Genomic DNA, 25,239 nt, shown 5'->3' with positions numbered 1-25,239 from the left:
GTACCCGAAAAATCAAGTTCAAGCTTAGGTTTGGAGAGTTGCGAAATGGGCATTTGGGAAAATTCCAATTGGCCCCATAAATAAGAGACCCTTTATTGGAGGCTAGTGAGACACATTTGGGATGCTTGTTAGTGTACGCCGACTTGGTGATCGTCGATGATCCCATACCACGAGTGAGATCTTGACACCATTTTATGCAGCAAGGCATAAATAATTGTGTACAGTACAGTGTACTGAATTCGCGAACGTCAAACACACAAACGTTCGCCATATGATCAGCAGATATTTTCGTCATTTGGATGTGACAGCGTGAGGGTTACTATTATTATTTAAAGAAAGAAGTAAGCAAACACACACATAATTTTCATTCATCAGACGCCACGTTCGTCGGATCATCTCGCAGAGGTCATCGTGCGCGTGATCTTCATCGGCTGTGTGTGGTGTTTTGCTTTTGTGTAGAAACAAGTGTTTGCAGGGAAGACGATCGTGCGTGAATAGCGTTTTGCCCTTGCGCACGATCGGCGTACGGGAAAATTCAACCGGTGGTTGTGGACCGGTGGAATTTCGATAGTTGCTATAGTGTCATTTCCCTTCTCATAGGTACCGAGAGAAGATCGCAGGTTCTCTCGCTCGTTCAATTTGCGATCGTTCACTTGAAATGCCTTGGAAAACCCCGGTGCATGTTTATGGTGTTCTCACCCTTCACATGATCGATTCTGAGCCGAATGAAAGCACAGCTCTACAGATAAATTAATCAACCAGAGTAAATAGCGGCCATAACTCTACCTGTGGCCAGTATTATTACTGTGTTGTTGTGGCTTGTGTACATATTGTTGTTGCCTCCTACGGAAGTTAGCCGATGAAAGGTGAGGCGCGGGAAATGTGGCTGGGAAAAAAAAACAACATCAACTTGATTGTCTGGCAAAGGAAGTCACCGATAACAACCCGGCACGTTACCAGTACTGGGGAGAGAGGTAGAGGAGACGAATGAATCAAAACCCTGTACAATGGATCCCTACATTGCTACTACTACTGCAGCTGTTGGCAGGGTAGATTTGAATATTCACCCAAACCCGACATTGATGAATGTGAATCGCGGAAGGTGAACCTTAGAGATCTGATGAGACCACTGCTTGGTGGTACATACTTCCCGCTGGTGGAGCGGAATGGAGGGATCCGATTGTTTCGTCAAGGTTGTGTCTACACTAGCATCCGAATCGCGGGCTAGACGAGTGGAAATCGAAAAGAGCAATCCAAAATGGTGGAATAGAGTATGAAAGTGACAGTCATTGCAAAATGATTACACCTGTATCGGTTTAACGTTTAGCAAAATCTGGTGTGCTTACGTGAACTTCATCTCACCTTCGCGTTCCAGTAGCTGCTAGCAGTTCATGAGGTATCCCAATAGTTGTTTTATTCCCACAAGCAACCCTCTCCCTCTCCGATGAACGGGCGAACGTTGTACTTCAATCGGGGGATTAACGTTTAAACCCCGTCGCTATTTTTTTATGGGACTCCTCCTGTTCCTGACTGACTAGGGGGGCAAGTGTTCCCCATTGTCGGTATGCAGGAATTATGTGACTCTAAGCTTACCGCCGATAGTAGTTAATCAACGCGATGCAGTGAAGTACCCGTGGGTATAATAACTTCGCTCTTATACCGCACGTTCAAACACGGTACATTGACTGATTGTTGATAAGGGAGCTCGCCCCGCTGTACACACGAGGTGGTAAAGCTCAACCCCGATTCTGGGCAAGTAAACCTGGAACCGTTACGTTTCTTCGCTCATACAAATGAAGAAACGGAGCTTTCGATGCACTTCGTGCCAGCGACATATTTATTTATGCTTGAGAGGTGGTGCCTGTGAGGTGGGCATGTGCCATAAATATTTATTCAGTTGACTACACGAGCTCACAAGGCTAGTCCGATTGGTGAACCATGGAAGAGCTCGATGAACCAAACAAATGTGGTAAAGCTGAAATCTTGGGAAGTCTGGTTTTCGGAGCTCGAAAATCGAAAGTGATAACTCTTCCCAGCGTCCCTGGTCCTGATCTTCGACCGTAGTACCGATCGACGCCATCGTGGCTGACCTTTTTCTTACCCACCTTTTTGCTGCTCGACTCAGCGCGATCGACGAGATCGCAAAGGAACTCTTGCGGATGAAAGTGAGCACGCTCAGTCGGTCTGTAGCTGTGACCATGACTTTGAACTCACAGTTGGCGACTCAGAACCTAGCCTAGTTCCTAACCTGCTCACCTCTCCCTCTACGTGATGTTTTTTTTTTTTGCATCGCACGATACGTGTCTGACGTGCAATTTGCCTTATCCTGAACGCTTGGTTGTGGTTCTCCAAAGAATGGAAATCGCCCAAGAATGTCCGGTGGAATGTTCTTCCTTTTCTCTTTATCAACAGCAACAGGTTACGGTAACATTCTTCCCTATGTTGAACGGTTGCCATCTTCCATGCCACCGCTTCATTCAAGTCCTGCAAGTTCCTGGAAGGTAACGATGCGTGATCCTGCAGTTACCTGCTCGTTGGACCCTTTTTTTCGTTGGTCCCATTGCAGTTTCGCAATTTTTTTTTGTCGAAAGGTCATTTTCTGACACACACACACGCCACGATCGGTCGGATCGATCGAGGTGAGGTTGTTTGGATGGCATGTTTCTTTCCGTTCCTCTTTGTGTTCGCATTTCACATCGCATCATCATCGCACCATAAACAGGGTGGCAGGTGTTGAACATTATTCTCAATTTCCATTAATGCCTTTCCCGAGGCACTTGCGATGCGTCATGTCTATGCGTGTGTGCATATAGCTTTTCACCGGTGTATGTGTCGGTGGTGCCCCTTTGGGTATGTGTGCATTGGACGTCAGCAGTGTGAGGCACTGTAGCTCTCGTACTCGTTAGTTCCACGCGCAATTGTGCAATGGCTATCGGGTCGGACGGTTGTGCTAAACGTGGTGCAGGAGATTGAAGCTGTGCAGCAGCTTATACTACAGGGCATGCAAATACAATAGGATACGCCGGTAGGAACAGTTGCTTTCGTGTCGAAGTTTTGAAGAGTTTTGCAACGCATAAGAGTGGCGCAGTGATCGGGTGAAAGTGTGATAATTGGCGACTGGGGCGACAAGACCTTCGGCGTCGAGTTAGCGCTCTGACATTGTGCTGTAGCCGGGAAGCCGTGTGCCGAAGCCAGCCAAACTTTGCCAACGAAAAGTGACTTTTCGCAAAAGCGCTGTCTGGTGTCTGTTGTGGCCCCGTTTGTTTTCGGGCGGACCGTTATGCAACGACGTAACCTGCTTGACAAGTAATTTTTGGTGATGTCTAATGGTGGCTCCAAAAATTATTTATGACCATTCGCTCCCAAAGCTAAGATCACGAATGGAATATTTTAATGTGCCGGCAGCTTTAGTATGTAGATGTAGCGCACCATCCAATCACGTGACTGTTGCAGAAAACATCCAAAAGCTAAAGGTGTGGCGTTGGGCCAAATAATGGGCTATATCTCACGTTTCACTGGTCGGTGTATCGAATCGACGGTGACGCGAATCGGATTGGCAAACAAACAAAAAAGCACAAGCGTGCGGTTCTGGATGATTCCAGTTTCAAAAACAACTTGTCGGAATGACGACTATTGGATGAGTTTTGGGCATCCAAATTGTCAGAGTGCCTGATGCTAATCAGGCAGGCGGCACGTTGGTGTAGTGCTGAGCTTGAAGTCAGTCGAGAATGGATGAGTGATTCTTGTTGAAGTGTGTTTGTTTGTTTGTTTGTGTATTCATTTACTTTAACTGCAAGTGATTACTTACGCCAAATATTTAACTAGCATCAGTGATATATTTTTTCGTCTTCCAGTTTACAAACCACTTAAATTAATTTGCATTTTGATTTTTGTTCTCTTTTTATTCTCTTTTCTCACAATATAGAAATGAAATCGCCCAAACAACAACAGCAACCCCACTGAGATCGCATTATAGCAACTTTATCGTAGTAAGTCGTAGTAAGCCATTTTCAAAGTACGCTCAGTTTGTCGTACTAAGAAGAACGCAAGAACAACGTCCATCAACGAAACGTACCAAGTACGAAGGACGGCTTACGGACAAATAGCGGGATCGTTGACGAGACTACTAAGAACACCAACAGTATTACTATTATTCATCATCGTTAACATCACCATCACCAGAAGCGCTTAAAACCAAAGGAGAAAGTGAGCCGCACAACTTACACGACAAGCAATCATGACCGCCAGCAAGGAGTACCTGGCGAATGCCGAACCGGAGAAACCGAACCGTAAGTATAGAATCCCGCACACATTTTAGTAGCCAATTTTGACAGCTAAGTGTAGCTATAATTGAGACATCACCTCCAGCCCATAACTGTGCTTTATAACATCATAACATCAACGGTTTTCGTGTTCATGCTCTGGCGCCTGCTGGTGTCTCTGGGTGAAGTGTACGCGGCCGAACAGCAGTGACCGTGACATTGAGGCACACAAACGCGCACACCTTGCGGTTTGTTGCCCAGTATATTTGCGTGCAGTTCGCTGGCCTTTAGATGTTTACTTTGCGCTCGATGGCGAACGGTTTGTTGCGGTGTACAGGTGTGCCTGTTTTTGCATACTTTTTTAAGCAGTCGTACGACACGACAGCATAATGATAGACTAGACTCTGTCTGTCCTATATGTCCGTTGGTTCGTATATGCCGGCGTGCTTGATTGTGGCTTCCGGATTGTACTGGGGGAAGTAGGCCGAGAGATGCGCGTAAGCTGATAGCGGAAGAGTTCTAGCTAGATTCTGTGGACTAGTTCGTCCTCTGTAAGGTCTCGGATGCGCACTGAAGCGTACTCACAGCCACACATGGTCACAACACAGGTGATGGTGGTGGTGGTGGTGGTGCGTCACGTGGTTCACGGACAAGCAAACTAAACGTTGGCCGAATGTGGAATGTGCAAAACGTGTATCACCATGACGTGCGATGCAGCTCTCATCGGCGATGCAATACACGTCCCACGGAGGCTATTGCTACTGGAGCAGGAGAGGTAGATAGCGAGGAGAGCGTATTTGCGCACGAGTGCGACACTTTTCTTAGGTTAGGAATGCTTCCGGCGAAGCCGGCGTGCATTTCTGGACGCTATAGATCTGTGGCTATTCTGGAGTTTCAAATTAACATTCATTTACGACCGCACCCTGTCACACGAGTGGTGACATTTATAGGACACTTGGCTGGCCAGCAAGTTAGAGATGTGATAATTGTGAAATATTTATAGAATTACAAACTATTAGCAGTGGCCGTTAAAGGCTAATAGAAACTGAGTGTGTATGGAAGTGATGATGAGTTGAAAACACCTTGCTGTTGATAGTTCGACGTGCCTCAGTGCCATTGGATTTTGCAAAAACAGGGAGAAACGCCGAAACGGGATAATAATTATACCTTGTCATGGACGGGTTGAAGTTGTTGATGATGGGAAGATAAATTTTGAAAACAAGCTGGAAGGGAAAAAAAGATGCCAAAATTATACCTCATTTCGGGTTTCTTTTTTGATCCAGCCGGCGCTTTCTTTGTTCCGGCGGCTGGAATGTGCTTAATACTTGTCTCGTTTCTTTTTTGTCGGCTTGCATCATCAGCAACTATTTTGTAACAACGAGAGGAAGTTCTACCAGTAATTAGCACTTATTAACTGTGTGTATTTTAGCAACACAACATGCATGCATCATCGTTGACTAATCCGAGCGTTATGTGCGTTATGTCACCAAGGGTGACGAAAAACGGAAACGTAAAATAAAGCCTTCTATTACATCCGTCGGAAGTAGGCAAGAAAACAACCAAGATGACATGCAAACAAGCTAATGTAGCGTTACTCATCTTCCGTTATCGTGCGTCTGGCCGCTTTTATCTGTCGAGACGGCGCAGGCTGAGGTCTTCACCCTTACATTAGCATACATTGCGAATGACCCCACTACACACACTTCTCTGAAAGAAGTGCATTTCAGCAATAGATCCAGCAAAAAAGTACACCTATTCAAGCGTTGGCGACAAATCGCTCATTTCCTGTACAGGCTAATTCTGTTTGTCAATTGTTCAATTATCGCTTCACGGGCCTTGAGATTCGCATGCCAAAGATTACCGAATCAAGATACGGCAACACAATTGGGAGCTTCATGGGAGAGGGAGAGATTTGTTGATTATTTCCTCATTAAGAATAGGCAAGCGAAAATAGGCAAGCGAAAATGAAAAACCCACTATCAATTAAACATAACACGCGCCGTAAATTGGAAAGGAATTGCTTGAGAATCACGGTAATGGGCATGCTTTTGCTTTCGTTCGTTAGCAGCATGAAATGTTTCGATTTTAAAATTGGAATCATGTGGAAAATTTACTACGGTGAAATATTTCACTGTGCTAAAAAAGAGTTGTAATTTGAAATTTAAATTGAAACATTTCACCTGCAGAATGGCACGGAGGAAAGCTGTTATGTTTTTTAAAAAATTATATTTTATCATGTTTTTTTTTTAATGTAATATTGTTTGCTAGCGCCCTAAAGAATCTCTTGAATCAAAGTTAATTAAATGGCATTAATTATTAAAAAAAAAATGGCCTCGAATGACGTGCATACTGATCTTGAGCCTGTTGGTGGATTTAAAACCAGATTTATGTTTGCATAATTCAGTAACATTGTTACATTAAAATAATTCCTCCACAAAATAATCATTTGCGTACCAAACTCTTTTGACGCAGTTTTGCTTAGGAACCGGATGTCTTCTTATCCGCTTTATTGGTGTTTTGTTTTTGAAAACCGGGAAGGTTAACCCTTTATTTACCAAATTTTATGGCTTTTTTTCGTGACGACGAACCAACCATCTCGTTTGGCGAAAACATATTTAGACTATTGGCAAAAAGTGCGTCCGTGCTTATCTTGTGGCTGTGGCGAACGCACTATATATGTTTGTACATCCTCCATATTGTGGGTGTTAGGTTGTTTTGTTAGACATACTGTTATCATTCAATGTTTGGTGTGTGAAACACTGCTGATCTGCTATCCGGCAATGATCGATGGAAGGTGACTGACTATACGATGTCCATCCGGTCGGTGGTTGAGTGGGATGGTGGTGAAGATAATGATGAGCTGATTCACTATTGTTACGCTATCACCCTGGAACGGTGTTTGACAAACAGAACAGACACCGTTGCCCCAACGCGTAAAACCCTTTGTTTGATCCCTGGGCGCTGTTGCCGCGATCGTATTTATGGAGCTGTGCTGGAGGCTTTGGGATAATAAATCGCCATGTAGGATACATTGGATCTCGGACCACCCTTCCTCCGGGTGGGCCGTGTCTTCTTAATTCTTGAACGTGGGACGCCCTGGCGAAACGGAGCGCACAAGAATGTAGCACACATTGCTAATTCTGAGCATGATAGCTAGTGGCTGCGCGTAGGCGCCACTTGACGGACAACAGCCTGCACTTGTCCTGGCCATCGCGGGTCCAGCGGGTATGATCATACACCACCCATGCCGGGCCATTTGCGTGAGCGAAAAATGATGCAGTCGTGTTATTTTATTAGGTGGCCCTCTCGTCTTAAGCCCCAAGACCGAGGGATATTAAATGATGGGAACCTAATTGCGTTTGCGATTGTACTAGCCAGCAAAACCGAGATCCAGGTAAATAAACTTGGAGCACAGAAATAATCACACCTTGAAGGGGGGTGGAATCCGGATCTTGGTGAAGATTAAGATGTGTAGCGTTTTTTTTTTTTTTTTTGAGGTTTTCTAAAGGGTCTGGTTGTCTCATTCTGATCAGACTGCAGATGCTTAGGACGCTAGTGGGCGCTATTTTTACAGCAAAACCTCATCGAACCTGACCAGCTATACAGATACACACATGGTGTGTCTTATTTTTAAGAAGATAGCAAACGTCGTCGTTGTTTTTTCGTTCGCCTCAGTAAGGCGTGTTGTCGGTCATTTACTGTACGGTGTAGATGACATCGCATGACTGTTTAACGGCAGCAACGGGTTTAACCTTTGATAATACTTGATTGTTGTCTCAGTGTTTGGTGCATCAAGTGGGCGATGTTTGCTTAGAACGAGGCACACCGTCACGTACCATCTCGAGGGTCATTGGTGAGGGAAGAACTAGGTCACACACAAAACCTGGCGTGACACGCCGGATACGCGACTCCGATGCACTTACCAAAGTGTGTGTGTGTGCATATCCGTCTCGATGCGGCTAACTGCGTACACACATTCCTGCAGCGTCCGCTTTACGTTTACGACCACTCGCCCGTATAGTAGGCAGGCGTTGTTGCGTCTTTCTAATGCCTCGGATCACCACGGCAACCACATGGTGTGTGGTTGACAGTTAGCACGTTTTTTTCCTCCCCAACCGTTGTTTTGGTGCTTCTAAGCAGATTCTCTCTCGGTGTGTAGGGCACTGTTTGGCATTTTGTGAATCGTTTTTTTTTCTTGTGCGTGTATTTGTGTGTGTGTGCGTTTTCAAGGGAGTTAAAATAGTAAACGCCACGCACGTCTCACCCACTTCCGTGTCCACTCGTGCCGTGAGTGCGTGTTTGTGCCAGCCAAAAAGGGCCGTCGGCGGACCGCGTGTTTTTTCTGATGATAGTTGTGTGGGGGAAAGGCGCGTTATCAGCACACGGTCTGTGTTGAAGGCGCGTATCGCACCTCCCTGCCACGGATTAGTGATTCCGCGTGTGTAACGAAGACGCAACGTTTCTAGTTCGTTTATTTTTTTTTTGAGTTTACTTGGTGTGCGTGTGAGGATAGTATTCTTCGAACTATACAGAACCCTCTGCCTATCGCTGTGAATGAAGCCGACGCATTCAGTCAGTACAGTGATGCACTGCTGGTGAAGTCTGGCAGCTCTCAGAACAGCTATCCGCGTGAGAATTTGCACACGAAACGGCGCCGGTTGATAAGAGAAGGTTCAGACGAGTCCCCGACCCGGAATCTCTACCGATTTGTCTCGGTAGGTGTGAGAAGAAGCCGACCACGAAGAGCACGACGAAGTAAGGGAAAGGGGGTTGAATTGTATTTACATACCCCACACCCCAGTGCACACCCCCCCCCCCCCCCCCCCCCCCCCCACGTCCCATCGTTGGTTGGTGGTTCGAGAGCTGCTGAAACAAAACCACCGGTTCACACACCGAACCATTCCCAGTTCGTCGGAAGTGAACGAGCTGATCGGGTCGGAACGGCAGCGATCGTGAACATCTTGCACTTTACGGTAGTCCGCGCCCTACACGTGATCGCTGGTGCAAGGCAAAGGCGCCCACTACCACTATTCAATGAACATAAATCAGCTGTTGGTTTTGCGTCAACGCTCCCATTGATTCTTCACGTGCTTCGCTGGTGTAAACAGACCGAGTGTTCGCGGTAGTGACCTGTGTGCAATACCTACTGGTCGGAGATGCACCAGAGCAGGACATCCATCAGCTGGATTTGCCGCTGATGAGCATTTACTCGCGTGACCCAAGAGTGTCCACTTGATGCCACTCGACGCCACCTCGGCGCCATATTAATGTGTATCGTGTGCACCTGTCGTGTGGTACAGCGGTGGTAATATAGTGCAGAAAACGGATAAGTCGAACGACATTTGGCAGGTAGCCGCTACCCGGAGAACTATTTCTCTCCAAAACTCAAAAGCATAAGACCCAAGTGCGCTCCAAGTGTCGCGTGTGTGTGTATACCAGATACCAGCAGCAAAGATGGCGGACAATCGAAATCGATCGGGCCATGTCCTCGTGTGGGAGCAGGCCGACATGGCGTCGGACGAGGGCATCTTGCCGACAAGTAAGAATTAAGCGTTCCGTGTAGGTGTCTCGTTAAGTGAAATTAGCGATCGCTGGTTGGTGTGGGGATGACCTGTAGGCAAGTTGTAAATAAGCTCCATAATGTCAGCGGGGCATACTGAACTGAATGCCAAAAAGTTGCGCTCAGTTCGCACATTGAGGCGGCTCGATACTAAACATTCGATTGATACGATTGTTTACCTATCGCCAAAATCTAATCTGCATGATTTATAGTGCCAACCTCCATGCGAACGTCCTCGTGGACCGCACGCGTGAACTGCGCGATGTTGTGAGGATCAATCCGGCAATTAATCAATAAAATGGCGCTAAGCGCCTTCTCGCCTTCCATGTGTGTAAGACAATGAAAGAAGTATGTCCGTTCGCATGTTAACATTCTGTGGCGTGCTGATACGATTAGATTAGAAGCAGGAAGAAACTAATGACTTGCTCGGTTCGACAGAGCTCTCTTTGACATCATTATCATCATTATCAACCATCATCAGCTCACTGATTGATTGGGTAGGTTTGGATCAAGTGTGAAGCTCGATAACAAGTTCTAGTGTTTGGGGATATCTTCTTACCCACTAGGTCAACTGCTACTATCCTCGATGTGTGAGGTTAGACGAAGTCACGCTCTATCTGCACCATCGCATCGTGATAAGGGAGGACGTTTTTATGACCCCCCACTGCACTCCCACCCTTATGTGAAGCACGTGCGGGTAAGGGTTGAAGCAGCAGCAGCTCTTCAGGATTAGTGGTGGAGTGTGCTGAATAGATTTAAGTGGTCTACGGTCTCCGGTGTCGTCACCGGTGTGAAGTGTTCTTAATGCCTTTGGCTGAACCTCTAAGCGGATATCTTCTTGATCATTCACTTGATCAGATCACACAAGAAGCAATTTTCCTATTGAATTAAATTTTTCCAATTGCTACTTCGCTTGTTGCTAGGGGTTAAACTGTTGAAGGTGTTTGCACTGCTGCAATGGGGAACATTGGTTTTGCAACTGCGCCCGGCAAGCTTTATTTGTTCGTCAGCTTTTCAAACACCGCCGGATATGCTTTTCGGGGCGATCCGATGATAACGACGGAAAGTTCCACCCAGGTCCAGACCTCGTCTAAAGTGTTGCATATCTTCGTACACTTTAATGGCTTATAATGCGTTAACGTGCAAGATTGTATCCCCCAAAACGGATGAAGAGTTTATCTGTTTATCCATACTAAAATCGTGCAGTGTAATCCGAGTCTTTGTACTTGCATATGGCCGAACCTAATAGTCGGTTCCATAAATAAATCAGCTTTGTTTCGTTTGCTGACTTCGGTCCCGTGGGTAAATACATGCAATGTTGCAATTTTGTCCATCCTGTGTAACTGCAGAGCTGCGGTTAAGATGATGGTTTTTGCTGCTGATGATGATGATGATGATGGCTGGCACGTGCGCACACTGTTGACTGAAGCGCAAAATATAATCTTACCACATCGGGGCTGAGGATCGCCGAATCCCGAAGCGGGATCCTCCGCTCGTCGATCTTCGTGTGAGCTGATGAACGTCAGCTTTCTGTTGTTTTGCGAGGTTTTCATTTTCGTTCGACTCGTGCCATGGTTTGATGATGGTTTGCCAAAAAGCCAAAGCATGGCATGCTGCAATGGTTGGTTTGACAAATGAGTGTCATTTGCGGTGAGTGAAGCCAGAAAGTAATGGGTTCTTTGATGGTTTGTTAGCTTTGACGTATAGTGTTGAGTTTGACAGCGGGTTAAGTCATTTTGGGGATAAGTGGGTGCAAATTGCCAAATTCTTGTAGGTGATCAGCTTTCTTTGTTGATTTAGTGCGATATGGAGACATTTTAGGCGATTTGGCTGGATTTCTTGATCTCATCAACTGATCATCAACTGGGCCTTGTGAATCTCATATTCAATATTCCTGGATAATTCGTTCAAATAAGTAACTTTTATTCCCAATTTTTCCCTTTCATCAACAGAACGCTTCGGTGCCCGACATTACACCGTGTTCATGCTATTTCTTGGCATGGCAAATGCGTATGTCATGCGAACAAACATGTCCGTCGCCATCGTGGCGATGGTAAACCAAACCGCCATCGAGAAGGATTCCGAAGTGTTCGACGACGAGTGTCCCGATACGGACTATGGCGAGGATAAGGATGACTCCGGACAGGATGGCGAATTTATCTGGAGCACCAGTATGCAGGGTTACATTCTATCGTCCTTCTTCTACGGCTACGTCATCACGCAGATCCCGTTCGGTTTGTTGGCCAAGCGGTACGGTGCGATGCGTTTCCTTGGGTGGGGCATGCTGATCAACTCGGTGTTTGCGTTCGTGGTGCCGGTTGCCGCTCGGCAGGGAGGTGCCGGTTGGTTGATCGCTGTACGCTTCATCCAGGGCTTGGGCGAAGGTCCGATTGTACCCTGCACACATGCCATGCTTGCGAAGTGGATTCCACCGAACGAACGGTCACGCGTAGGCTCGATCGTGTACTCGGGAGCACAGTTCGGTACGGTGATTTCGATGCCCTTGTCCGGTTTGCTGGCGGACCACGGGTTTGACGGTGGTTGGCCATCTATATTCTACGTGTTCGGTATTATTGGAACGGTGTGGTCGATCGCCTTCCTGTTTACCTGCTATGAGGATCCCGTGTCGCATCCTCGAATTCGGGAGGATGAGAAGAAGTACATCCAGCAGTCACTGTGGGGTAATGCGTCAGTCCACATTCCACCGATTCCGTGGATGAGCATCGCAAAGTCGATGCCGTTCTACGCCATTTTGCTTGCACATCTTGGTCAGAACTATGGTTACGAAACGCTGATGACGGAGCTACCGACCTACATGAAGCAGGTCCTTCGATTCTCCATCAAAACCGTAAGTATTCTCATGGAAAAAAAATGGTGGCAAACTTTCAGAAAGACATGAATACCTAAACTTTGGTTTTTCTTTTTCCAGAACGGTGTTCTGTCCGCTCTGCCCTATCTGGCGATGTGGCTGTTCTCGATCTTGGTCGGTTGGGTCGCTGACTGGATGTTGACGTCGGGTCGCTTCAACCACACCTGGACGCGCAAGATCTCCAACAGCATCGGTCAGTATGGTCCCGCCATTGCCCTTATCGTTGCCTCGTTCACCGGTTGCAGCCGTGCGCTGACCGTGGCCATCCTGACGATCGGTGTTGGCTTGAACGGTGGCATCTACGCGGGCTTTAAGATCAACCATCTGGACATTACGCCCCGGTACGCGGGCGTACTGATGGCATTCACCAACTGCTCGGCTAATTTGGCCGGTTTGCTCGCCCCGATTGCGGCCGGTAACATCATCGAGGGTAAACCGACGATCGCCCAGTGGCGTATCGTGTTTGTGATAGCGGCATGTGTCTATCTGTTCACTGCCACGTTCTACAATGTGTTCGCGTCCGGCGCCCGCCAGTTCTGGGACGATCCGGAGAATGACGAACCACAGAAGCCTTCGATCGAGGCTCCGGCCATGCACAGTGAAATGAATGGTAGCAATGTCGGCAGCAACGGTACGACAGTTGCAACCCTAACGCATCGGAACGTGAATGAACAGTCGTCGTAGGTTAGGGAACACGGTAAAACCCGAAACCGGAAAACCAACAACATACATATCAGTTAGGACGAGTTTAGCGAGAGCTATAGAGTGCAGAGAGACTACAGTTTGTATTTATATAAGGGGAAAAAACGAATATTTCTTGATAATGTAACGTAATGTTTAAGCTGAAGTTTCTTATCCGTTGTTTATCTATTTTCTTTTTATAACCGTTCATAGCGAAACGGGTTTTGTTATGGGCTTTTTGCCTCCCTTTTCTCCTTCGGGGCTGTTTCTTGTTGAATTACAACTGCGTTATCGAGTTGCAATTGGTCATATGATCTTTCGAGCTCTTTTTTGCCTTTTTTCTTAATCTTTTCTCTTTTCTTGTTCATTTCTTTTTGTGAATTTTCTTCCATTGCTTCTTTTTCCTCTATTTACTGTTTTCTTTCTCTCTTTAGTTGTGTTTTCCTGTATCCTTTTCTTTTGTTTCGTTTATTCGCGTGCAATTAGGTAGCACGTTACCTACGCAAACATTGATATTTGTCTAATCGCTAACCTGCATGCACCACTCAAAAGGTGGAGCGTGCGTGTGTACATAGCTTCCGTAGCGACTAATCGAGAACATACTACCACTAATAGGCCATAAAATCCGGATCATCCCAATCTAGACCGATTTCGATCTTCGGATGCAAAATAAGGGTTGTGACCGTTACGGTTAGATGTGCGTTACGGCTTCACGGAATATGTTTTCCATTTTTCCGAAACATTTCCGAACAGGAAAGCCCGCATAATCGATCGGAACGGAACCAAAAGCTGTTAGGACGTTAGAACCAGCGTGTGAGTGAAGAACGAGTGTATGCGAGTGTTTGAAGAATGTACGAACAAAAGACCCTCATTAATGTTAAACTGAACAATAACAAACACAAAAAAAGCTTTCTCCTGCAACGGTGATACAAAGCACCATCCCAACATCATTCAGGTGCCTTAACGGGGGAAAAAATTCCGCAACAAAATGATAAAATAAAAACCGATAATGATAATTTTGTTATAATGCGAGCAAACCAACGCACCACAAAAAAAACCATATCCCGTGTACGAGTAATAGAAATTCATTTTGCCGAAAGAGAAATTCCTCAATTGTTTTTTCTCCCCATCAGCAACAGTAGGGAGCACCTGCCTGCCCGGTCAGAACGTGCATTCTAGCGCTCCCTGTTAACATAAATTGACGTAATGCGAGTACATAATTCAACCGGCAGGGTCGGCCGAGCTTGTTGAGAGATGTTGTTTATTCCTTTACCCTGTATTCTTCCGGACTTTAGCGTTACCATTTCGTATCGAAACCAATCGACAACGACGCCACCGAAACTCCGAAGACTCCGGAAGCAAGACATTTTCCGATGGTGGCAGCTACGGTGGCGTGGCACGCGAAAACTTGTTGCTTTCCCTAACTGGTTCGGTGCCGGGGATTCGTTGCTTGCTAGTTTTGTGATATATAGGTGAGTGCCTATGGCCGTATGATTGAGGTGTTTCTTGTAAGGGTTAAATTGAATTTGATCTGTAGCGAGGACGATTTTTCATTCATAGATGGGGATGGGGAAGAGAAATTTTTTAGTTGGACGCATCGTTTATGAATTTCCTTTTAAATACCCGCAAAGGTATGCAAAACGCATTCATATAGCGCCTGAATGTATGCAATAACAAAATCATTCAAACAGATCCTGCTCGTTTTGATCCGTGTTTTTTTAAATACAGTTGTAAATGTATAATTGAAATTGTCCAAAAAAATGTAAAAAAATAAAACCAAGTGCATCTCAGTACAGACATTCTCAGCAATAAAGCATCTGCTAAGTGTCGACCTTCTAACTACATTATGAACTGTTAATTACATCAATTAATTAACAATTGTTTTCCGATGACCCTCCCCGGCTTCGCTGATGCTCGACTCGATTGCGAGGCTTCAAATTCCAGCTTTCCCTTTTTCCTTGATGAACTACTTTTTTTGTTGCTTTCGTTCCCTTTTGTTTTCCTCTCCCCTGACTCGCTTCTTCTTCATTCTTTTGTACTGCTTTTCTTCCCCCATTTCTGGTTGTAGTTTGTTCGCCAATTCTGTTGCAGTGGTTTTGTTGTTGATTATGTAAACAAAATCGCGCCCCGATACGCGGCCCTGGTCACGTGTTACGCTACGCGTTTACGTTGGCACTTGTGCGTTTGTTGTTACGATAACTGCACTGGGATGCACTCGGTTGCAACCTAGCAGGCGAAGGCACCAATGGAATTTCAAGCATTTCTAGCTGAAAGAGGGGCTTTTTATTCTTTTTCTACTGTTCGCGAGAGTAAATGCTGTACTGTGCAAAGCGAGTTCATCTAATTAATAGCTTGAATGAAATAATGTGAAGCTGGAAGTGAGTTTGGAATTTTGTTGAATTGAAATGAACATTTATTTCCCCTTTATAACTTCAAATTGGAGTTCCGAATCAATGGGACGAAATAGCTGCTTGCTGGAGGCTCTGACCGTGATACAGAGCGATTCGAAAGCAGCATATCAGTTCACGGCTACGATATGGACGTGGTGGAGGCGTTCTGCTACCCTGGTACGATCGTAACTTCGAATGACAACGTAAGCAGCGAAATTCGGCAAAACGTGCCCTCTAATGGCTCGGACACTGACACATCTGGTAGGTCTCTGCGGGTACGATTCCTGTACTATGTTGACGAAGGACTCAGCGGGAGCTAAGGACTATCTTTGGCGGTGTGCCCCATGAGCTAGCTGAGCTGTGATCAGGATGCCAGACTCATGTCCCACTAGAGCACAGCGAGCATGTTGGCTGGATCAAGTGGAGTCAAACTGTCAGCCAAGCAGGGCTGCAGTCTTATACCCCATTTTCTGAAATGTGGGCGACCTGGCAATGTCTGCACTACGAGCAGGCCAAAAATCAAATGAAAAAAAAAAAAAAGGTCACCCTATTGAATATCTCCCGTGGGAACCACATGGTCGTAATCGATTAGCGTATTTAATTTGTCCCGCGAAGCAATTAAATTAGCGTCATAACTTTTCACCCGCCCAGTTGATGACACACCGTTTGTAAATGAATTGGACATAGATGGGAAGCACCACGATCTTCGAGACCGTCCTCACCTGGCGGAGCTGACAAAATCTCGATCCTCGGGAGGGAAAAGCGATCGGCTTTTCCCTCCCACCATTAGCTCCCGGCAGAATGGTTTGTTTTACTTCCTGCAAAGATTTACGAGGACCTACCTAAAGCGCGTGCCGGGTTTAGGGTTTCGTTTGATGGTTGCTGATTCCACCCAGGGAGAGGTTGGGTTGGGATGTTTACCCAAACTGTAGTTTAAACTGTGAATGGCGCGTGTCGGTTGAGTTAGACGCGTTTGAAATTGATTCGCTATGGTGTAGGAAGGAAGGTTGAATACAACAGTGATGTGATTTGCAACAAGAAGAATAGATTCTTTGAGCGTGATTGTACTTTCCTGTCCCTGCCTTCTTATCGCGCTTTTATTTCTCGAGTGAAATGAATCATCTGGCCAGCTGGGGAGACCAGCAGGCGAGTGTACTAACACGTCGCGCCAACTCGTTGATCGACACTACTGGAGTAGTAGTGGCAGAAGCAATCAATGCCAATTATCCATCCGATCGTGCAACGGGCGTCCGTCCACAGCCACGGTTATTGTATTGCCTTGTTGGCTTCGGAACGGTATGTTTTTATTGCAAAATTATTAACAGTGTCGGTCGGTGTCTGCAGGCTGGAAGGTTGACAAGCGGAGCAGGAGGGGAGCGAATTAAGCCGCAATTACGAATGGCGGCATATTTGTAGTAGATCGAGCTGTGCTGCTGTTCCCTTTTTGCTGAGACGGTTTCGTACCGAATGGGACAGCAGCTGTTGGTGGTGTGCCTTTTTGGTGACCGCGAGACCATACACTCGTTGGAACGGTTTTTCGAAGGCAGATTCATTCGACTTTAACATGGAGAGTGCAGGGTTTTTGAGAGAAAAGTATTGGGAAAGTGGAGCTTCGTTCATGAACCCAGGCAACCGGGCACCAGCCAGCAACTTTGGGGGCTTATAACTTTATTATACGTAGTGCAATATCAATGCAATATGCTGAGGAGGGCTTAGTTAATACTTAATCTTTCTATCAACTAAAAATGCTGTCTTAAATCTAAGTAATTTCTAAGTCATGGATCTTCATAGTTGACACGTTTTTTTTTCGATAAAATGAAATCTAAATCTAAAAAAACTTGTTTGAGTATTTTAGCAAAATCTGATAACAAAATACCTCAAACAGTTTATAGAACTGTAAAGCACGGATATACGGTAATTTGATTTTTTCTGATTTTTTAATACGATGAGGTAACGAGTTAATAGTAGATCTCGCACTTGATAATAAGAAAAAACACGAAGTAAAACGATAGATTATTGTAAAATATACATTATTTCCAAATTCATTTTATTTCATTTCATTTTATATTTTTAAGTATGACGGCATTCCACGGCATCGTCTTTCTTTCCAAATTTATTGTTAAAAGAAATCAATAAAATTGGTTGATTTGAATAACCTAAACACAGTTGAATTGAATAAATGACGTTGGTGGCTCTGCAGTACCGGATTTTATACAAATAAAAACATCTGTAACTTATTATTTACTCGTAGTTGAATTCTGAAAATCGTACATTAAGCTTGTGATATAATCTTTTAATAGCGTCAAGAAGCGTTTTATTGTGAAATATGAGCAAAGCAATTTAATAATTATTTTTTATTATTTTTTAACCGATTTTGGGAATTAAAAACATGCCATTTTTGAACGATCATAAGTCGAAAACGCCTAAGAGCAGATGTGATGTGTTTATACTAATATAAAGAGGAAAAGTTAGTTTAATTTTTATTTCACTATTGTATCACAATTGGATTGCATATAATAAAAATTATAAGCCTCCCAATTTGCTGGCTACTCGGGCAGCTCGGTTGCCTGGAATAGTGGCATATGGGAAAAACAATTCTGAAAATCAGATTTAATCTATTCAGAAAAATGAAAAAAAGTGTACATATAACGGTAGCTGTAATTTGCTCCCAAAAACAAATTTCAAGTCAATCGGATTCCTAGAACCTGAGAAAAAAGCAATTAAATTCGATTGAGCTACCCCGGCTTGATGGTGCAATAGCGTTAAGAGTTGCTTTAAAATTGCTTTCAAAAATTAAATATAACTACTGATGTTACGAAAATTCTACAATCCTAAAACCATCTTGTGTTCATTAAAATCCTCTAGGGGACTTTACTGTCACAAGAATGTGAGCTGACCGACACTCGCGCCGGTTTTACCATTTGCTACGCTACTTGGCGCTTTGGCGAAACATAATTCCACAGACGGCTGCGAGTTATGAAGCAGTAGCAAAAAATTGAAAAAAAAGGGTTGTAAAAACACTGATATAAACTATATCGACTCAAAAAGAATGAAAAAAGCGTGGCAAGTCAGAGAGAGAGAAAAAAAACCACATGCGAGCAAAAACAAACGAGAAGCAAACACACCAAATTGACATGAATGACACTGATGAAGCTGTACTTTTATGCGCAATCATAACCTGCGACCTGCCCGAACCGGAGGGTGGATGTGAAGCGTTGGTAGGAAGCGCGTACGGAAAAGGACACGCAACAAGCGAACTGGAAACTTGCAGTTTTACACGCTGCAAGCACCGAGCCCCGGGTACTGACGGGAATGCTGTTTGGCAATTGGCATCAAATAAGCGCGGACACGATAGAGAGAAGAAAGATGGGCAGAAAAAAAACCCACGAAGGCGTACAGAAATGACAAAATATAAGGGCACCCGCTGTCGATCGCATGAAAGGCATTTTGATGAGTGGTGTGTAAGTTGATGCCTGACTGCCTACTCGCCCGCCCCCGGTGGGGACTTGGTGTGGTTAAAATAACATTCGATTCGTGAAGATGCACTGTGACAACGATCTTTTTTTCTTCAACTTTTCAATGTGTTCCCTTGTATGCCCTGCGACAGGTGTAATGATGAGATAATCAATCTCAGCACGTTGAGCATGGCGCTCTGCACCATCGAAGATTTTAATTATTATCTGTACCATTTGTTTTGTTAACGAATGTGGTGTAGCAGCTGGGAACCAGTGCACCAGTCCGGTGCATGTATGTGACCGTTGCATTCAACCGCGACAGGCCAGGCCCTTTCGCTAATTAAAACGCTACACGGGGCCGATCGATCGTGATCGATTTCGATTTGCGAATGAATTGATTTTAATTGGTCGACTCTTGAGCATTTTATCTTTTTCGATTCGTTTTTGTTTTGTCGAGTTTTATGCTTACTGAGGCGACTCGTTCCAGGTTTACTTATTGCACAGGGAAATCAGCATTTTAATTTCTACGCAAACATGCACGGCGATTTTCTCATTATGATTAACCGCTGACAAAGATGTTTCTTCCAGTATGGTATTTACTGATGTTGATGCTAGCCATAAACGAAGCCATTTTTGGATGATTAATGTTTTGAGGTAGGGCATTTAAAATAAATAGAAATTCAAATTCTATATAAAAGAGTCATCGTTTTGTTGATTTTTAAAGTGTCAAAGAATGAATGAATGAATGAGTATTTTTTCCATGTTTTTTTAGTTTTTTTTGCATTGGAAATATTTGATATAAAATATTTATTACTTTACATCGAACATTCATTAATATTGATTCCACAAACATTACTTATCTACTCGAGATTGTGTGTAACAGTTTCCTGTACAAAAAATCACTGCTGTAATGGAGAATTTAAGCATTTAGTATCCGACAAGTAATAGGCTTAACATTTTCAAGCTACACGGCATGGCTGATCTTCAGTGATAATGGTGAAAAACATGAAAAATCTCAAATTTTGTTTAAATAATAACATTGACGAAAAATGTGATACAGTGTGGAAAACAGGAAAAATTCATAGTGAAGTTAAACATGTGGCTAGCACTGTATGCTCCACCGGAGAGTGTATCATCGAAATCGGAGAGAAATAGAGAGAGAAAATTGCATAAAATGCAGGGTTACTAGTAGAATTTATAGTGTAACCTAGTTTTAGTAGTTGTTTCAGATTTTATCGCTTTTTGTGTTTATATGTTTCCGTGTTTGGCCCCTCATTATGATAATGAAAAAGAAAAAAATGACAGAAGAACCGTATTTCGCTTTCCACGATATAAATTCTATTTTATCTTTTTTTTTTAAGTACCCTGATCCAAAACCCCTGCATGGGATAACATGCTGAATTCTCCCCGCAGTGAGCACAAGAGCAAAGTGACCAACTTCACCTCAATCAATCTGATTTGTAATGCCGTTCGGTTCGGTTCGCTAGCCAGTGCGTCAGGCGTGTTGTGCTTTTCCACCGTTTTCCACCGAGCGTTGTACTGTGTGTGTGTGTATGTATGTGTGAACCACATTCTGCGTACGTGTGCCGGCTCGTGAAGGTATGTGGTGCTGTTGCTGTGTTTTCTGACCATCACGGTTGCGGTGACCCTGACTGACGTAGCCAGTTGTCCACGGAGCAAAAGGGCAGCAGCACGTTGCGGTCTTAAGATGTTTGATGTTGATGCTCGATCGACCCAGCCAACTTTGACCTAGAAAATGTTCCGGTGTGTGCGTGTGTGCGAGAGAGTGTTTTGCTGAGAAGAATGGATGAATTTTAAGCGGCAATGATGGCGCGTAACAGAGTGCCATTTCGATATAGCAGGGACCAATATTATGCGAATTTAAAGCAAATTCCGCATCCACCAACTTGCGTGTAGTGGCTTGTAGACCCGAGTGGAAGTGTGGCAAAGCGCAGGCAAGCGAAACAAAACAAGTAAAGCTCGGCAAAAATCTCCATTTCAAATGTCAAACGGTGTGTGCGAAGATATGGAGAGCGAATTTTTGCCAACCCGCCGGAGAAGAATCTAAATTTTGAGCGGAAATGGGAAACTTTTATCGACCGGTGGCACCGAACCGCAAAGAAAATAAGGGGAAGCTGAGAATATTATCTTGCATCCGCGCATTTGCTAGACGAACTTTTTTTTTGCGCTTCCGCCAAACTGTCAAGGAAGCCCTGCCGCCGACACACGTTGCTAAGTGATGTGTGTTTTGTCTGTGCATGCTTTTTTTTCTCTCGTGAAACAAAAATATAAGAAAAAAAAAACACTAAACAAATAAGAAAACAATGCTTTTAGGACAAAAGAAAAAAAAACTTGTCCAGCATGAGTTTGGAACAGAAAAAGCAAAAAAAACTCGTAAGACAAGCTGACCGATATATCGGCACGGTCGCACGTTGTTGTACTACACCGTGAACTCCACCGTGAAGTGAAGAAGCAGTCGAGAGAGATAGAGAGAGAGAGAGAAATAGATAGAGAGAGAGAGAGAGAGAGAGAGAGCGAGAGAAAGAGTGAGAAAAGGAACGCATTATCGAATTGTGAAGATACATAAAAAAGCAAGGGAATTGTGGTGGAGAGGACACCCACTTTGCCCTAAGTGTGGAGAGAATACAAACAGAACGGGAAGAGTCCGAACGTTCCGATATTAGGTGGAGGAGGCGAAGAAGTATTACAACAACAAAAATCTCATGCTCGATTGTTGTGTGTATTTTAGTGCTTTTTTTTTAAACGTAGATTCTCCTGCCCGTCCCGCTATTGGTTTGTTGTTGGTTGTTGTTGCCTTTCAATTCCCGCGCAGCATCTCTGCGTATTCTCATCTCGCGTGTACGCGTACGAAATCAAGAGTAAATAGTATTGAGCAGATTTGATTGGTGAGAGAGGGTTGAATCATCTCTCGTGAGAGCGAGAGCGAAAAATGTGTGCAACAATGTAAAAGAAGGGGAGATTCGGTTGGATGCTGTGAAGATTATGTTAAGGGTGCTACTGTGTTGGTCGGCTACTGTACACTATCGGTGGTAGTTAAGAATTCAGAATTTTTAATTAAATTTTAATTTTTAATTATCTAATTTTTATGTTGATGTGTTTGAATTTAAAAATTAGTCTAGGCAGGAGTGTTGTATTTGTTTGTTTAGTGTTTGTCCTTTCGGAAGTGCAATGAGTTTAGTGTTTATAAATTTAAAATAGTGCAAGAAAATTAAACAGATCGATTTATTACCCAACTCCATGTAATCTCCTGTAATGGAATATCGTAATTGGCTTACCTTATTGTGTTCAGCTGCGAATAAATCATTCTGGTTCTCACGGATGTTTAGCTCATTAAATCTTAATTAAAAACAGCTTCTCGATGCGGTCAGTTTTGAGGGATTTTTTCGTACGATGGAGTATGGATATTATTTGCTAAATAATTTACAACTACGCTAATTTGTACCCAACACTACTAGAAGATAACTAATTAGTACATGCATGCGAGCAATGCCTCACGGTTGATTTAAGATGGCACTTTATACGCCGTCCATCGCTTTTCTTTTGCGTGGGAGACTTTGCTAACCGCCATTTGCTTGTCTTATTGTAATATTTTTTCTACCTCTTTATACAAAAAAAAACCCGAGCTTTGACTCGAAAAGCGCTAATTGAGTTTGAGTTAAAAAAAACCCATCAGAAACGACTAGCGGCTTCAGAATTAATTTCGGTGCTAATTTTGTTTCGCAAAAATCGCATCGCAAAGCGAGCGAGAGTGATATTGAGCGGCAATGTAGATGTGGATGTGGAGTATCAAATAATTGTACCGGGAACTCTTGACGCGGAGCAGAGTTGTGTGACAGGAGGCAGCTTATTAATTTGATAGACGGCGTAAGAAGGGTTCAGATCTAATTTTATTTCACGTACCACCGTTCCAGTACGTCAGCAACGATGTGGGTAAGTTGCTTCCCTCAAAGTGTCACCATTGTGGCACGGCACCTTGACGGCGTGTTAATTGATTTTGAGTGTAAGAATTGCTGATTGCATTGGACTGTGTGGACAGTTTACGGCCCGTTAGTGTGCTGGTATTCGGAATTCCAACACTGCAGGAAGCCTTGGAAAAAACGACCATCCGTAGAGGAAGCCTCGCAATGGTGGTTTTAATACGACCCTGGGCCCCATGGTCTGTGGTACCTTTTTGCAAGAGGCCTTAAAAATTGTGACCATGTCTGTATGTGCGTGTGTTCGGATGTACTCGAACAGTGTCCACCATCTTGTGGGCTGCATAGCCTTCCTTGCAATGGCGTCAATCGGCTGCCGATGAGTGGAGGGATGACGCGACAGGTCGTTAATTGAATTAGTTGTCCACGTTTGTCAAGCGCTTGCTGGTAGAACCGGGTATAGGTAATACCGTGTGAGTGAGCCGCCTAGCTCACCTGTCGCTGTTCCATCAAACATCCTGGCTGGCCAGAGTTCTGTTCGCTGCACCACGCTCACTCGCTCGCACTCTTACGAAATGGGCGACTCACAATTGGAGAAAGTGGCACGGCCGTGACGGGTGAGGAATCCGTAGTAATATTTTTGGTCTCCAGGCTTCCGGCAAAAGAACTGGCCATGGAAGAAGTTTTCCAATTAAAACTCCTTCCTGCGAGTGGAGCAGTGGAGTGTTTTACATCTGTGTCTTTCCTTTGGCGACGCCGGGAAGGGCTGGAGTGCACCTGAGAGTGGTGGAGCGAGGGCAGGTTGGATTAGCAACCCGGTTACTCTCTAACTGATGGATCAGTTTTTCTTTCTGAATAGTTTTATTAGTTTACGGGTGATAAAAAAATCGTAAAACAATAACATCGATCGGTAATATGATCCACAACTTTGTAAACAGTTGCGTACTACTGAATATAACAGGAGCGAGAACGGTTAGCCCAAGACTGGGACGAAGAAAGGTTTCCAAAATCGATGCGATCCTTCCGTAGTCGATTATTTTTAATACAGCTGGGATTTTCCCTCCCTTCGTCCGGTACTAATTAAACTTTTGACATTCGCTTAATCGATTCCCCATAACGAGATTCGCTACCTGTTTGTTTGCTACTAAGAACAACACGAACTAATTATGGTTATTAATTATTGGAGCGATTTTTGGGCTGCCAGAGACTCGCAGGATGTGTGTATGATGGTGCAAGAAAATGGAGTTTTTGAAAAGTAAAATCTCGTGATTAGAACGGGAAACTCGTTCTTAGTAGTAGTTATAGTGTTAGTGGTAGTAGTAATAGTAGTAGTAGTAGTAGTAGTAGAGTTTATACAAAAGTGCTGTTGCGCTTCCAGCAGAGCAGAGCACGGTTAACGGTTTGTTTTGCTAGGATCCACAAGTTTTCCGACAAGAGACATCGGGCACCAGTCGGCACCAGGTTCTCTCGTCAAAATTCTCAATTTTTGAACATAAATTTCTACAGCAAAAAGGATAAAAAAGTATGCATAGATAAGAGAAAGAGAGAGAGAGCGAGCAAGAGAGAGTGAGCGAGAAATTGAGAAAAAGGACGAAAATCAGGAGACCAAGACGCCTCAAGTGCGGTTGAGCATTGTTTGAAACGGACATTGATACCGACAAAACTAATGCTCAGAATATCCTGATAGAAAGGAGTGCGTGCTTCATTCGCTCCTTCTCTACTAGAGTATACTCAGCTGTAGTTGATATTCAATAGAGCGCACTCTCTCTATCTCTACCTCTACCTCTCCCTCTCTCTTCATGATTTTATTCACAGCGAAGAGAACGTCGCTCGTCGTCGTATCGTTAGCAAAGGCCTACCGAGTCGCGTTAGTGTTTTGGTGCGTGTTAGTATCCAGTTAGTGTCCTGTCAGGTTCGTTCTCGTCTTCCCGAGCGGTTTGTACAACCTGCTGCTGCTGCTGCTAGCGATTGCCCAGCCATCGCGAAGAACCAGTGTGCGTGCGTGTGTCCGTGTGTGTGTGTGTGCCGGAACGCCACCCTTGCAAAGGGTGTGCAGTAGTGAAGGGGAAGAAAAGAAGGAAGGGTCG

The 25,239-nt window shown here is 44.5% G+C and overlaps 2 protein-coding genes across 4 annotated transcripts in view; one reads left to right on the top strand and one right to left on the bottom strand.

The window, feature by feature from the left end:
• The window catches only part of LOC126567908 (putative inorganic phosphate cotransporter), a 58,644-nt gene extending 45,254 nt beyond the window's left edge, over nt 1-13,390 (top strand). Inside the window, exons 2-4 of one of the 3 annotated variants that reach the window (XM_050224268.1) lie at nt 4,233-4,289; nt 11,775-12,670; nt 12,752-13,390. In XM_050224268.1, coding sequence (XP_050080225.1) covers nt 4,238-4,289; nt 11,775-12,670; nt 12,752-13,375 — 1,572 coding nt within the window. In that variant the 5' untranslated portion in view covers nt 4,233-4,237 and the 3' untranslated portion in view covers nt 13,376-13,390. Of the gene's footprint in view, nt 1-4,232; nt 4,290-9,706; nt 9,802-11,774; nt 12,671-12,751 lie in introns of those variants that run through there. The other 2 variants (XM_050224267.1, XM_050224265.1) reach the window with 2 other exon arrangements.
• The window catches only part of LOC126568064 (putative polypeptide N-acetylgalactosaminyltransferase 9), a 143,839-nt gene that overhangs the window by 38,181 nt on the left and 80,419 nt on the right, over nt 1-25,239 (bottom strand). The gene's annotated exons all lie outside the window — the stretch shown is intronic.

The sequence above is a fragment of the Anopheles maculipalpis genome, chromosome 2RL, assembly GCF_943734695.1.
Source record: "Anopheles maculipalpis chromosome 2RL, idAnoMacuDA_375_x, whole genome shotgun sequence".
Lineage (NCBI taxonomy): Eukaryota > Metazoa > Arthropoda > Insecta > Diptera > Culicidae > Anopheles > Anopheles maculipalpis.
The sequence above is the reverse complement of the archived record's forward strand: the minus strand, read 5'-3'. Positions and strand labels throughout refer to the sequence as shown.